At 40.4% G+C, this 15,387-nt stretch overlaps 1 protein-coding gene and 1 long non-coding RNA gene across 2 annotated transcripts in view; one reads left to right on the forward strand and one right to left on the reverse strand.

Annotated features, from left to right (window-relative positions):
• The window catches only part of GALK2 (galactokinase 2), a 48,825-nt gene that overhangs the window by 31,848 nt on the left and 1,590 nt on the right, over nucleotides 1–15,387 (forward strand). Inside the window, exons 8-9 of the mRNA XM_062629114.1 lie at nucleotides 1,023–1,233; nucleotides 10,337–10,538. Of these exons, the coding sequence (XP_062485098.1) occupies nucleotides 1,023–1,233; nucleotides 10,337–10,538 (413 nt within the window). The remainder of the gene's footprint in view (nucleotides 1–1,022; nucleotides 1,234–10,336; nucleotides 10,539–15,387) is intronic.
• The window catches only part of LOC134169102 (uncharacterized), a 95,003-nt gene continuing 86,107 nt past the window's right edge, over nucleotides 6,492–15,387 (reverse strand). Inside the window, exon 4 of the long non-coding RNA XR_009966772.1 lies at nucleotides 6,492–7,623. This is a non-coding gene — a long non-coding RNA (uncharacterized LOC134169102). The remainder of the gene's footprint in view (nucleotides 7,624–15,387) is intronic.

A 15,387-nucleotide genomic window follows, 5' to 3' on the forward strand; every position in this document is an offset into this window, starting at 1 on the left:
GTAAGTCATGTGCCTATGAATACACTAAAACCACATTGGCCTATCTGGGTCTTACTTTGTAGTGATCTGTTACAATTAAAGGTGGATCCCACAATGACCACTTAATATGTAAGTCATAGCATTAAAAATATTCCACATTATGAGGAAAACTACTTTACTCAACCATTTTCATTAGGCACATGAGAGCATCAAATATGGAACACCCTTCCAGAATAAAGCCTATTTGACATATTTCCTTTTAGGATTCTAGTGTGTTGAAGTAACTGCTGTCAATTGCCAAAACACCACAAATATACACAAAGCATAACATAGTTGTCTGGAGTGGGAAAAACAGATACAGCTATAACCAGTTGGCATCATAGCAATCACATAGGAACAGAGCAGACTCCAACTAACACATCATAACCTTCCTGCAAGGCTCATAACTTCCTTTAAATTGGATGTTAAAAGAACGTACTCTAAAGACTGAGAAAAGCTACAGTTAATTCACACCCTTACAGCCTTAATCCCACACAAAACGTATGCCTGCTTTCATATTTTTAAGGCTATTATGAGAAAGGATTTTAATGACAACCTTGAATGTTCATCAGAAAACTCCAGGAGCATATTGGAAAGGTTGAACTGAGTTTTAAATGTTAGCGCAAACTCTTTACAGAAACAGACTTCGTAGGGACTTCTAGTGTTACAGTATCATAGCATTTGCATAAGCAATTGTCTGTGGTTGCAAAAGGTTTGTAAGTAAGTGCCCTGACATAACAACATCCATGGAAAAGGATAAATCGCTGATTTGATACCACACAAATAATACCAAGTAGGGCTTTCACAGACAACACCTGATCTGGGGGAAGAATATCTGTCATTCACAGACCTTTTATAAATAATGATTATCTGCTGTGTACTTACAGCAGGTAGCTTCTGATGGTTCCCAAGTAAGGACTGAAAAGAGCAAATGGGTCTTAATGGTGCTGATGGACAATTAAATAAACAGGAAGGCTCAATATTTTCTCTTTTCTGAATTTTAGCTTCTTTCAAAGTCTAAAGGCTTGGACTGGGAAAAAACGTTGAGACTCCACGACGTGCAAACCAGGCTAGGAGTTAGCCTGGAGGAAATGCTGACCATTGTCGAGGAGGTATTACATCCTGAGCCTTACAGCACAGAGGAAATTTGTAAATGCCTGGGAATTAGCCTGGAGGAGCTCCGCTCTCAGATCCTGAGTCAAAACACGCAAGACGGTAAGCACATATGAAATGGTGGGGTTTAGTGCGCGACGTGTGTGTTACATAAAAAGTTTATGTATTTATAAGTAGTGCAAGCGGAAGTCTTGCCAGAATACTTCCCCAGAATTTTGGGTGGCCAGTGACAGAGACTTGACATCATGATTTTCATCCTAGTTTTTAACTTGGTGCAAAACTGGGATTTTGATTGAACTGTTTCTAAAATAGCAGAAGTAGCATCACTTACTGTTTCAGATGAGCCTGTGCTGACTGAGAGTTGTCTCTAAATAACCCAGGTTTTATTCTAGGGAAAGGTCTAAATTAGGCTTCCTTTTTTAGGCAATAGCTCTAATAGAGGCAAACATTTTGGATAGTTACAGCGTCGTTTTTGTTCTCCCTTAACTGGTGTTAGAAACCAGCATAGATGGGCTTGTGTTTCTGTTTTTGAATTGATAACTACATGATCACTTCATAAGACATGCTCTGGGTAGCAAGTCTCTCCTAGAGAGAGAAGTTCCTGTCACTCTCAGTATTGTTTCTTCTTTAAGGAAGACACTGGTGGAGATGAACAACTTACTATTTAAAAAGTATTTCCCATGGATTACTGCTTATGATTATACCATGCATTGGTATGGAATAATCATGAGCACTGGCACATGTGGAATGGATCCTGGATGCATATAGTAGGGTTGCTAATATTACTGAATAATAGAGCATTTATGAAATAATTAATTTACATTCACAACAGGTTTCCAGTTCTGACCAGAATCTTTCTTTAAGAATTTAAAATAACCCTTACTTCCTTGTTTCCATTCTGTAACCTTAATACCGCCACTGTTTTGCAGGTGAATTATATCCTTGCCAGTCTTTCCCAAGATCACTTTCAGGGACACATGTATTTGATGCATATAAATCAGTAACATATCTACGTATACTTGTGTTTATATTTAAATAATCTGTATATCTGGAACAATTGTAAACTACATATAGACCAAGACCAGGTCCTGAATCTAAAACGTATTTTGGATCTTGGTAGTATCGGAGAGTATCAAACTATCTTAATGGCCTAATTACACTGCCAGAGGGTACCAGGATAGAAAATGATGTCTTAATCCAGCCTTTTATCTCTGTAGAAAGAGTTGTGGTAACTCTGTGCTGTATGTACATGAGGAATATACTGAACCATGTACCTGCATGCTGCAGTGTTTTCATGGGAAGCTACAAGGTTGTATATCTTTTACGCTGTCCCTTTACTCTCCCCTTCACAAATCAGTGCGAGACTATTAACTTACAGTTGTTTATAATCCTTATACCTGGTTTATAAAACAAAATTCTACAGTTCTGTAGAATTGAATTGTTTATATAGGTGGGTTTTTTTGTTTTTTCCAAAAACCCAAAGTCTGGATAAAAAATTTAAACATAAAAGCTATAGGAGAAACTCAAACGGAATTTCATACTGTGGCTCTGAATAGCATTTGCAGATGTTTGCTGAACGGAATTTCTTAAACCTGCATGACGCTGATTCCAGTTGATAAGACCAATTAAAATGGGTTATGCCAAAGTCTCTTTGCATGTACAATATAGAATTAAGTACCAGATTTCTGTAAAACTATATGCAAAAAAGAAACAAGACACAGAAAGGAGGACTCTAGATCCAGTGTTTTTGTTACACACCAAACCAATTACACGTTATGTTGTCTTTGGGAAACTAGAGGCTGTCTGACGAAAATATTTTTCCTATTTCCCCTCTACTTTCCCACTACATTTTAATGACAATGCCTGGCTGCTTCATGTGAGAGAAACATACTGACAACTAGAGAATCTGTGCAGAGAATTTCGGAATGCTGTTGAACCGCTTTGTTCAACATGAAGAAAGAACCATAACATTTAGAGTATCTTTCTTCCTTTGTATACCTTTTATCACCTTTTGTTACCATTTTATCAACTTTTCTGATAAAATATTATAACATTAAGGGTAAAGTGTTTGCATGAGAATTACTGTTTAGATGATTTACTGGATTCTCAGTGGCTGAATATAAATTGTCAGTAGGTTTAATTTTTTGTATTATTGAAAGCCCAATGATAGCTACAGATAATGTTTTGTACTGGTATTGTCTCACGTTTAAGGATCTGAAAATGCTACATAAATACTATTTTAGCCTTAAGTCTAGCTTCCCTTCGTCTACTCCTCCAGTCATGGTACTGTACACTTATATTTTATAAATGTATAAGGCTAAAACTCCCCATCCCAAGGAAAAATGGCATGGACAGGCTTTGGGTAAGTCTCAGGCCAGCTCTGCATCCCTTTTATAGACAAGTACTTGAGGATTTCTGCAGTTCCCTACTGTACAGGCCACTTGTTCCCCAGGTCTGGAGAAGTACAGATAGTGCATAAAGCCTCTCTAAACTTTGTGCAGTTGTTCCTTGGCCAACTCAAAATCCTGAGTTTCAATCTCCATTGCAAATGTTTACACATGGATTGCACTTGTGGCTTCTGAACATCTCTAGAAAAATAATATTTATTACTTTCTAAGGTGCACTGTGCCATAATTTTGGCTTGGACTTGAGTGCTTCACAGAACATTTAGTGTGTGGTGACTGTGGGACATTAAGTATTTATAATCTTCACCGCAAAAGGATATTCTTCTGTAAAACACTGTATTCCTTTAACCATGAAGTGGGTTTTTTTCTTCTTAAATGAGATATTTTTAAACCCATTTTTCCTTTTCATGTATAAAACTGTAATCTAATTTTTGACATTTGAACCTGGGAATGAAATCGCCATGGGAGGAGCAGGCATCCATTTGCTGTGCGGATTTGGCTGTTTAACTGCTCTCCTATCTCTGCCCTGGAAAAAGAACTCTAAATCTCTGCTGTAGCCTCAGTGAGTGGTGCTTGAGTAGCCTTTCATTCCCACTGCCAAGTAATTTGTATTAATGGTGAGCTCAGGGCAAGAACAGTTTCCACTCTGTTTGCACAGACAAGCATACATGAAGGTGGACTCTCAAATGTTCTGTCAGGCTGCTCAGTGATACATAAAGCTCTGTTGTGTGCATTAGTGTCTTACATAAACAGAAGTTACCTTCAAACTATTAGACCTTAGAGCACTTCCCAGCTTGAAGGTCTAGGTGCCTACTCCAGCCTCAACCATGCCCTTCCACAACAACATGGTTTACTAGGGATGAGCCCCAGAGAGGTGGCTGCTCTAAGCAGATCGCGTACAGCTACCTGAAGGCTGCCAGCCACAGGTGGGTGAGCCACAGGTTAGGCATAGGCACTGACTGGTTTAGGTTAGTTGCAAAAGTCTTGCTGGAGCTAGGATTCCTCTGGATGAAAAATCACTTTAAACCAGTAGTTACCATAATCTCAAAGCAGGTGTCTGCTAAATGGGTCACTGAATCCAGCAATGACTCGTCTCCTGGTTTATTTTCAGAAAGCCAGATTGCAAACAGTTACTTGAGCAGTCCCAGCAGAGTAACTGTTCCCCACTTCAAGTAGGGGGTTCACAATCTGGCTCAAATTAAAGCCATCTGGCAGCATTTTCTTATATACGTTATGAGCCAGAAACCTTCACCCTCATCATGTTCAATCAGCAGGATGCCTAACAGAGAAGGGTACTATTCCACATGAGTAATGGTGGTAGAAACTGTCCCCTACATGATTTTGCGTCGGTGAGTTTTTCCTGTTGTAAATTTCTAACAGTCCCATCAGCCATGTGTAGCTCATTAATCTACAGTGAAACACATCTTTAGCTGCCAAAGCAACTAGAAAACAAAATATATAGCCTGAAGAGGTTGGTCTTTAGCTAAAGGTCAGATAGAATTGTACAGGAAGCCTCTAAAGAAAGGAATCTGCTGAAGTTGAAGTTGTAACAAATAGTATGAGTTGCTGAGAAGCCACAATGCTTAATTATAAAGAAAAAAGTCCCTGTAAATGGAGTGGACAGGTTTGCAGATTTTTTGTAAAGCTAAAATTAAAAATATGACCATACATTTGAAAACTCACAGTAAAACTTGTCTGTAATATTTAATTAACCCACAGTTACTTAGGACTAATGGCACAGGATTTTTGTTTGTTTTTGAGAGATTTTTATATGAATTTTGGACAAACTTTCATTAATGTTAGCCTGGTGTATCTTAGCAACTTGGAAAGCTCTTGCTACAATGTGAGCTATTAGGGCACTAGAAAATGTCACTGTTTCTTTTAAGGGCATGTGGTGGTTTGTAAGTGAACTGAAACTGCCTGTCTGGGGATGACATTACAGACCCTCTGCAGAACAGCAAAGCTAGGCAAAGGGTCAGCAAGAGTTACTGACATGCTCTGAAAAATAGGTGAGAACTGGTAATACAAAGCAGTTAACAGTGGAGGAGATTCCTTGTAGAAGATTCATTGTGTCCTCTTTGAAACTTCAGAAACACAGTTATTGAGGCTGTGACCTGGAAGGTGGATTAAATGCTCCTGAATAGAATCATAGAATCATAGAATAGTTAGGGTTGGAAAGGGCCTTAAGATCATCTAGTTCCAACCCCCCTGCCATGGGCAGGGACACCTCACACTAAACCATGTCACCCAAGGCCTTGTCCAACCTGGTCTTGAACATTGCTAGGGATGGAGCATTCACAACCTCCCTGGGCAACCCATTCCAGTGCCTCACCACCCTAACAGGAAAGAATTTCCTTCTTATATCCAACCTAAACTTCCCCTGTTTAAGTTTTAACCCGTTACCCTTTGTCCTGTCACTACAGTCCCTAATGAAGAATCCCTCCCCAGCATCCCTATAGGCCCCCTTCAGATAATGGAAGGCTGCTATGAGGTCACCACGCAGCCTTCTCTTCCCCAGGCTGAATACAGATAAAACATGTTAAAACCCAGGGATATAATGTCAGTAAGAGCAGGTCCAGGTACAGGATTCCTTGTCCTTAAAATTTTCTTTGGTCTCATTTTGACTTTTCAGGTTGACTTTAATTTCTTCTGATCTGTGTCTGTTTCAATCCATAAATGGTGTTACTCACCATCACTTGAGTACACAAGAAACTTTTTCTGTGTGCAGCTGATACCATACAAAATAAATTCCTATCTCCCTACCTTCTTTTGGGGAGGCGACAAAAGAGACCCTGAGATTCTGACTGTGTGTGTCTAGGTCTAAAGTTAAAGGGTTTATTCCTGCATGGCAGTGAGCTGTGCAGAACATGGCAGAGAGTAAATGCATAATGATTTTCAAAGAACAGTTTTTGAGAGCGTGATTCTGGTCAGAGACCAGATCCTAGCTAATACAACTCTCCACGAGTCCAAATAGCACTACATCATTTTAAACAAGCAGAGCACCTCCACTGGGTATCACACGGATCCACTCAGAGAGGAAACAATACTTAGCCATGCCCTAGAACAACTGCTCTTACCTCAGTGTGTCAGCCAGCTACTTTCATTACACCAGAGCTTTTAGGTTCCTCTCTAATCACCAGAGCAATCTAGGTCTCATGAGGGATAAATGGTTCCCTAGTCTACCCTTTTCACTGACAGAAGATGGATTTGAGGGTACCTATACCCCCTAATTCAGAAATAAATTTAAGGGGGAGAAACCAAGCCTTTAAAGTTTACTGGATTAGGAAAGTATATTTATTGCCCAGAGAAGCTGTGGCTACCCCATCCCTGGCAGTATTCAAGGCCAGGCTGGACAGGGCTTGGAGCAACCTGATCTAGTGAAACCAATGTTTCAACCCCCAGGTGCCCATGGCAGGGAGTTGGAATTAGATGATCCCTAAGGTCCCTTCCAACCCAAACCATTCTTTGACTCACATTTTCAGATGGATTAAGTACCTAATTTCCATACACTACAATAGGTTTAAGGATTGACATGCTTTTAAGAATCTGGCATTAGTTCCCTACACCCTGCTTTTTTGGCTCCTTTGAATACCACAGAGGGTGAGACCATATAACCCAGTCCTGTGCAACACTGGAAAGTTTACTTTGAGGGCTTCAGTTTGCTTCTTTCAGGGCACTCCTGCCCTAGCTCAGATATAAACTAATCAGTTGTGTGCACTTTGGTTTTGTTTCTTTTAACTGTGACAAAGTATGGCTTAAGAATTCAGTCCTTTTTAATTGTATGCTCTTTGGCATGTTCCATTAGTTCAGATTTTACTTATGTGGAGCTAATATACAGGCTGTGATGTAGCAAGGAGATTCCAATATAGGTGTAATTCTTGGAAATACAATGCTATCTTTTATTATATAGAGATGGTTAACTGGACTTCTTGTCCAAACAGAAGAGATAAAGGAAGGTTTTTCTATTACCAGAGACATGTAAGCATTGAAAGCCAAAAACATGTGAACCATTTCATTATTTTAGAAGAGTACTTAGAGAGTACAGAGGTGTTTGCTGTCCTGACAGTAATTTTGCCTCAAGAGTCTACTTCCAGAGAGGAAAAGCTAGCTATAAAAAAGGCTTTTTAAACACAAATGGAATTTCCTGAAATAATACACAGCAGATAACCAACCAATAGCTAAGGTATCGATACCAGCCTTTAACTGATACAGATTCGGTGAACGTCCACAAAGGAGTCTGGAAATAACGTACAGCTTCACTTTCTTGCTCAAGAGCTGCCTGAAAGGATTGGTAGCCAGAGAAAGCTGGTGTCAAGGTAGCATGTTCTCCCCTCCACAGGGTGCTCTCCAGGGAGCTAGTGCCATCAAGGACATGGCTCAGATCTTCTGGCTGGCAGCCAGTCACTGGAGTGCCCTTTCGGGTTGCCAGTTCCCAGCATGACGAGCACAACACAACCCCAGCAGTTTTTAAGGTAATCTGGCCAGTGGAGCATTGCTTTACCAAAGGGTGGTCTCCGAATCAATCACAGCCTTTGGCAAGTCTGTTGCCTGACAATTGAAACCAGACATGTTTTCAGTTCATTCTTTGGGTTACTACTGTTCAATGGTGATTTACAAGAGAGTGTGAGCTATGGCAATCTCTCACGCAACGTTAGATATTCCCTAAACGAATGCACATTTAGAAATCTCCTTGCTCTAAAACAATGGCTTATAAGAAAAGAAAATTTAAAGAGAAACCGTCCTTAAAAATAGGCCAAGCTGCCTTTCTTCAACATTCAAAACCAGCAAGGCAGTGCTCTGCAAAACAGAGTGCAAATGACTGCAGCAGAAACACATCCAGTGGAGTAAAACAGACCTCTAAATGGGAACCGAAGTCTGCTCTTCTCGTGTGATACTCTCAAGGCGATGTTTCTTGAGGGCACTCAGTTTTCCCTTTTCTGTCCTAGTTTGAAATGCACTCAGAAGGCCTGCTCAAAGACAGCAACACAGGGCTTCTCAGTAGCAGGCTGTATCAGATTACAAAATAAATATCACCAGTAGCAGAACACTGCTATGTTCAGTGTTTATCATTTTAGACTGCTTGTGTCTCAGCACTGTATTTTCAGCATTTACAGCTGTGAATTACACTTGATAATGGAGAAATAAAAAGGGATTATACAGGTGCTGATGAAGTTTTAGTTTTTGGGTTGCAGTCTGGAGTACACATATGAGAGACTTGGTACCGGACACAGTTTTATTTCCAGTGTCTCAAGGAAGATTTCTGCATACACTTGCAATTGTAGATTGCTGAAGTCATCAGAAGTGGTTCCAGAACTTTGCTGTCTCCACAAAGCAATCAAGTAGGAACTCCATGTGTCTGGGTCAGATCATGAGCTCTGTTTTGAATACAGGGCTCGTCTCTCTTCTTTTACCTCTATGTGAGTGTTTCATCTGCCATTTCAGAAAGCAAAAGAGAACAGAAACTGAAATGAGGAGAGAAACCTTGATCTAAAGGAGAATTTGTGTGTAGAAAGAAAATGAGAGATGCTCTGTGCTGTGATGAAATAAGGCAACATACTGCAGTGGGCGTCCCCATAGAGAATAAAGCGTTCTTATCTAATATTTACGGCCCAAACAGCTCAAGCAAATCAATTTAATCATAAATTATGTCACACATGCTTCTGGTGAACAGTACTTCCTCAATAGTAGCCATGGTACTAAACCAAACAGAACTATATTGGGAGAACATAAACAATGAACTGCAACATGAGCTTGAGAAAGGCACATCAGTTCTTGGGTCACAAACCAAAGCCTCCTGTAAATAGGAGCAGCTGGAGGAGCCTTTAACCACAGCCATCCCCTTCCTACTGTTCAGGCTTGGTGGAGGGGTCTCTACCCCTGATGGGCATGTAGGTTCAGATACACCCTATGGTATCCCTATGCTCACTCTTCCCAGATGAATTACTGTTTCATGACACAACTGAAGTATTTTTGCCCAAATCCTTGCACTAAGATTTGATCTCAGCAGGTAAATACTAAGCAATACCTGTGTGGGCTCAACATCTCTTCACCTCCACACAGGCAGCACTGACACTCCGGCTGGTAATACACACCAAAAATAAACCCCGAAAACCAACCTGAAAGCACCTGTGCTCTGCACTGTACCTGTAATCTCGTGTTATTTACAGTCAGGGTGAGCCTGCATCATTGTGAAAATATTTGAGAGGGCTTCCTTATGAATGCCCCAGGAAACAGGGATAATAGCAGTTTTGTTAACCTCGGCTTCAAGAAACAAAGAAAGAAAGAAGTGTTTGATGTTTCTGTGGTTTGGTGGTTGATTTTTCAAGAAAAGGTCTATTGGCACAGTTACATAATTGATGTGGACTTGGCCTGGAGCAGTCACACACAGCACCCTGGTGCTGGGGGCCTTTCTGGTGATCTCATGACTCAGTTTTGCTGGTATCTGGAAACCTGAAAGCTTTAGATTAATGCCCCAGTGCATGTCACTGCTAAGTCGAACTTGTGGCTTGCCTCTGCAAAATCAGAGGAGAGACTGGGTCTCTTTGATGATTCAGCAAGTAACACAAGCATGTGCATGAAGTTATGAACATGCAAAAAAATGTGTACATTGTATTTAGATGACCTCTAAAGGGCTTTGAAGGAAGATGTAGGTGAGCTTTTGCAGAAGACTTTCAGCCCAGAGAGTTCTAATATAGAGTACGAATTACTAAAAAAATACAATTCTGCTATGCTTTTGTATGTTCCTTTTGTAGAGAATATTAATGGGTAACTGTGATACTTTGTGTTTTCATTTTGCTTAGTTTCCACCTTTAAGTTGTACCAGCGTGCAAAGCATGTGTACAGCGAGGCTGCAAGAGTGCTGGAATTCAAGAAGATATGCAGCGAAGCACCTGCCAATGCGCTCCAGCTGCTGGGAGAATTAATGAATCAGAGCTATATCAGCTGCAGGGAGATGTACGAGTGCAGCTGTCCTGAACTGGATCGCCTGGTAGACATCTGCCTGTAAGTTCTGACCACAAGGAAGAGTAATCGCCTATTGAGAATATTGTTTGAACTGATGAGAAAATATGACATCACTGGCTATTGCAATTTTAAAATGAAAGTATTCTTGTCTCTTATTACAAAATTAATCTCCTGCAGGGACATTACATGGTCAATTGTTTCCTTACTGACATGCGTGTAATATTTTCAGATGAAAGCTGCAGTTTATGGCTTTATTACAGACTCTGCTTTTGGGCTGACTCATCGTCACAAGTGTTACGTTAGACTGCTGGCTCTTCTTTTTTTAAGCTGTAGAAGTCATGACTGGTTTTCTTAAAACATTATCTTAGTTGTTCTATTTGAACACTGGTACTTTCGGGGTATTTCTTAACCATTTCAGAACTGTCACCATGGCAAGAGCAGAAACTGTTACACATTCTGAGGTTGCCTTGAACTCATATTGTGAAATGCTATTGCATTTTTTTTCTATTAGAAACATACGTTGTCCAGGGTGTCAGGTTGGACAGTATTTCACCATTCAAAAGGTGTATGAGCTGTTGTAATGGCCAACACTCTACTTCTGCTTTCCACATTGTGTGTCTGAGCTTTCCCCACATTATTCACCCTCCACCTCTGCACAAACCTCATTCTTTTAGCTGGGTACCTTAACTCTGTTCATAGCAAAACAAGCCCTCTAAACTCCCAAACACATTCACTGGGTGTCATTTTCTCCTTTCTCTTCTGCCTGTATTCCTCCTCAGTTTCATATCCTCTAGCCAGAATCAGCTGAGTTTGAGAAATGGCATGAGGTGAGCTCGAAGTCACAGGTGGTTGTGTGTAGCTCCTCATGATTCCAGTTTCATACTTCAGCTTATCTGCTACAATTCCTGCTTCTCCTTGGAGAAGAGTGCACTTGGTTTAGGAAGCTCTGCCCCAAGCAAGAGCGTTACTGCCCTGCCAGAAGTGTTTTCAGGCCTGAGGTCAAAAAACATTGTTTCACTGTCTTTTAGAAGCAAATATCCCATCCTCTATCTTTCAGTCTTGACCAGAACAGAAACTGTTTTGACTTGAAGCTGAAAAAAATGAGTACCTTACCCCCTGAAAATGAAAGTTACAAAATACTCGTTCTTTACCAGCAACTGGCTTTTCTTTTTTATAAACTATAAGTGTGGATTATTATGAAAATAGGAATTTAACAATTATGCCATTTGCCATGTGCTTTCTTACTTCTGTACTGCTGTGGATTTTGTAAGCTGTAACTCCCATTTACCAGGTTTGTAAATTGGTAAGAGTATGATACAGATGATTATTTAGGTTAGTCTGATTTCTTCAGCAGGCAAGACAGAATGGCCTCTGAGCCAGAAAATACAAACTTAAAATCCAAACAGAAGACTTTTGGACATCTACAGATTATCTTGCGTATGGGGTACACATGCTGTTTCTAAGATAACACACAGAGGACCTCTGACAGCCATTGGACACCCTGATAGTAATTTAGCAATACAGGTTTTTTTCCTTCTCTTGGTAACCAATCCCATAGGTAACTCACAGGCTATGTTCAGCTTATTGCATCACATAATGATCACATAGCAGAACAAGCTATGATGGTCACTCAGCAGGGCAATTCCACCATGGTCATCCCAGCTACTGACTGTGTGTGAGAAGTGAGAACTGTCCCCAGAGTCTCAGCTGAAGACAGAAACTATAGTCCACTGAATTATCAAAACTATTGGGCTACAAAATCGTGATCCAGTGCAAGGTATCAGCACTGCCTGTTCTGTGACACCACTGACAGAGGAAGAGCCTTGAAACTTCCCATCTGCGTTATTTTTAGGTACAGTAACCACCCAGTGTTGGGTGTTGTCAGTCAATAGCGCCTGGTGACTGACCTTTGCAGAAGTAACTAGCCATTGCAAGTGTCTTCACTCAGGGTATCCAGCTTGAATCACATTGATGGGGGCTGTTCTCAGATATGCTGGGAGAAAACTATCCTGTTCCAAATCAGGAGAAACAAGTAAAAAAGGAGAACTGGTAAGATCTGCACTGCAGCGTGGAGGTACCTGTGCTACATTGAAATAAAACTACCATGGATGCTAGCAACTGCCTGTTGCAGCACGAAGCTTGACATGGAGATGGAAATTCTGTTTCTCATTTCTGCTGAGCTCTGTGCTTTCACGGCTAGACAGCTGCTGCTCTTGGAGCTAGCTTGGGTATCGTGACACTGGCTTGCAGGCAGTAGCATAGACCCAGCCACAGAACCCAAAAGAAAGGAGTACACAGTTAGGATTTTACCAAATTAAATTAAAATTAATCAGAGCATTTCAGTTCCAGGGACCAAAATAGCGAAGGAAAAAAATTGATGGGTTTGCCCATGTTACATCAGATTTGTAACTTACCAGCAGAAGAGCCCACAGCTAGTATGATGAGCATAGCTAAGAACCACAGCAGTGTCGTTTGTGTGAAATGATTTCTAACTGGCATATTAAAATTACTTAATCTGGGATTTTTTTTATTACATTTATTGCACAGAAACAAGTAAATTATTTGTTCATTATAATTTAGGCTTATTCCACCAAGAGAATTTCCACAGAAATGTATCTTTCTCCTTTAGAATTTTGATATCCTTCAGTGCTTTTCTGATTCTGTAAGTATGATCTTAAGGTTCTTTCCAACCCTAACTATTCTGTGATTAACTCTCTAAAAGTGTATCACTGTTCTAGATGAATACAGCTAAAGCCAGAATCTAACTTTTGGAGACTACTGGAAAAAGCATTAATTTTTCTCAAGTTGTGCATTAAAAAAAGGACATACAATCACTAGTCACTCTAGGAAGGCTTGGCTGATGTGATTATAGAAATGGCCAGGAACTACATAAATTACATTCTTTACTTACGATGCTATACAGCTGCCCTGTAACTTTAAAAAGCCTTTCCAAAAATACATTCCACAGAATTGCCTGAGTCTACTGCTGCTCTCTCCTTACAAGGTTTAAACTGTGAAGAATAATCTGCATATCCAGATGTTTTCTGTTTTGCCTAGATCTTTATGTCTTACTCTACAACTTCTGCCAAGAAAGGGATCCATACTTGCTGTGGTTTGTAGTGCTGAAAACTGTAACCACGAGCTGGTCAGTTGTTTTTTTCCCTTTTGCAAAGACAGAAGACTTGTACTTTCTCTAACCTATGTCATGCTGTTAAAAGCTGTTTTACCTGTTAGACTTTTAAAGTAAGCAACACAAAAAATTTACAAAACAAATAAAGAACAAAAACTTGGATCTGAGCTCCTGAGCTCAGTAGGTACTTCTGAAAATCCCTCAGAATCCTTGAGTGCTGCAGATGACTTACTTTCATTCTCTTATTCTCCATCTTTTGGTGGTATAAATCCTGATAATTTTGGTGTTATCAGCCATCCCCCTTGCAGCTGAAGACGTGATCAGAGAGGATTTGGCTAAAAGGTACAATTTTTACATTACATCAAATGCCTTATGGTAGCCAAAACACCTCTGCGTTTTATCAAGACTCTTACCACTGATGATTCTCCTAGTACTGCAAAGCCTGCATTCATGGCACAGTGTGAAAATTCAACAAAACAAACAGAACACCCTACAGAAAGAAGCTGGCAGCTCTTCCAGAGCCGGAAAGGCCCAGAGACGCTATTCAAATGCACACTAAGCTCATTTACACACCACACCCCTTTCCTTGTAAGATAATTCTCTGTTTATCCAGTGAATACTGGGAGCTGAGTGCCTCAAACTTCTGGGCTACAGACATGTTCTCTTCCTCACATGCTCTGACTCTTCCTCCATTACTTATCCTGACAGCTGCAGCACAGCCCAGGCAGTGCACAGGGCACTTCCTCACATGTTAAATCCACATCATCTGCTGAGTGGGGGAGCACTCCATCCACAAGATCATTGTCCGTTCATATTCCTCTTCATAAACACATGATTTGGATGCCAGTGAACAAGAAGAGTGTCTGGCTACAAATCCCACTTCACCAGAGGGGTCTAGCATAGGACTGAACTGATGAAGACTTGAAAGAGAATTTCAGGCCTGTTCCAAAGTTAACTTCCTTGTGTTTGATGTTTAACATCACACCCATGAACCACATCTCCACTTGACGTGGAATGAGGTGCTCCCTTCTGAACTCGTGTGGTATCAGGTACCTGGGTTTCAGATGTTGCAGCACTGCCCATCAAAACACCAAGTTCCTCGGCATTAAGCCCCAAGTGTCTCATCACATCCCCACATTTGAAACTGTTAGCCACAGTATTTTGAAACACGGTGACTTCAGCTCTGAGACAGACATATTTTCTGTCTACATTATGTTTTATTTCAGCTAAGTATTTTAAAATGACTCAGGAAAAATGAGGCATGAGCATGACCACAGAGAATTATGAAATCAATAAAAGGTTCAGAAAAATTCTGAAGGGATTTCAGTTGCCTACCAAAATAAAAGCCAGACACTATCTGCAATACAAAGTTCTGATTGAGGTAACAGACCAAGTGAGTACAGACAGTTGATTCAGCTAACTCTGGAAAGTGGATTGGGCCTTATGAGGTCGATGGGAATTTCCCTATTGATTGCAATCAAGACTGAATTGGCTCCTGCGCATTTTAGGAGGTTGCTCCATTGACCAGAAACTACAAAAATTGCATCAGAGGATGAGTGGCTTACAGGAATAACAATAAGTAAAATAAAACACCAACAGGAAATAAAGAATGAACATAAAATCGAGTCAATATGAAGGGTGGCACCACACAGACACACTGAAGAAAGTGTTTCTGTTCAAGAAGAGATGCAAGCATGTTGAGAATCAAACACATATGTAAGTACTTGCTTGAAATACGACCTAAACCTCTATTAACCC

The sequence above is a fragment of the Pezoporus occidentalis genome, unplaced genomic scaffold (assembly GCF_034315485.1).
Source record: "Pezoporus occidentalis ecotype Australia unplaced genomic scaffold, CSIRO_AGI_Poc_V1 ctg11, whole genome shotgun sequence".
Taxonomy (NCBI): domain Eukaryota; kingdom Metazoa; phylum Chordata; class Aves; order Psittaciformes; family Psittacidae; genus Pezoporus; species Pezoporus occidentalis.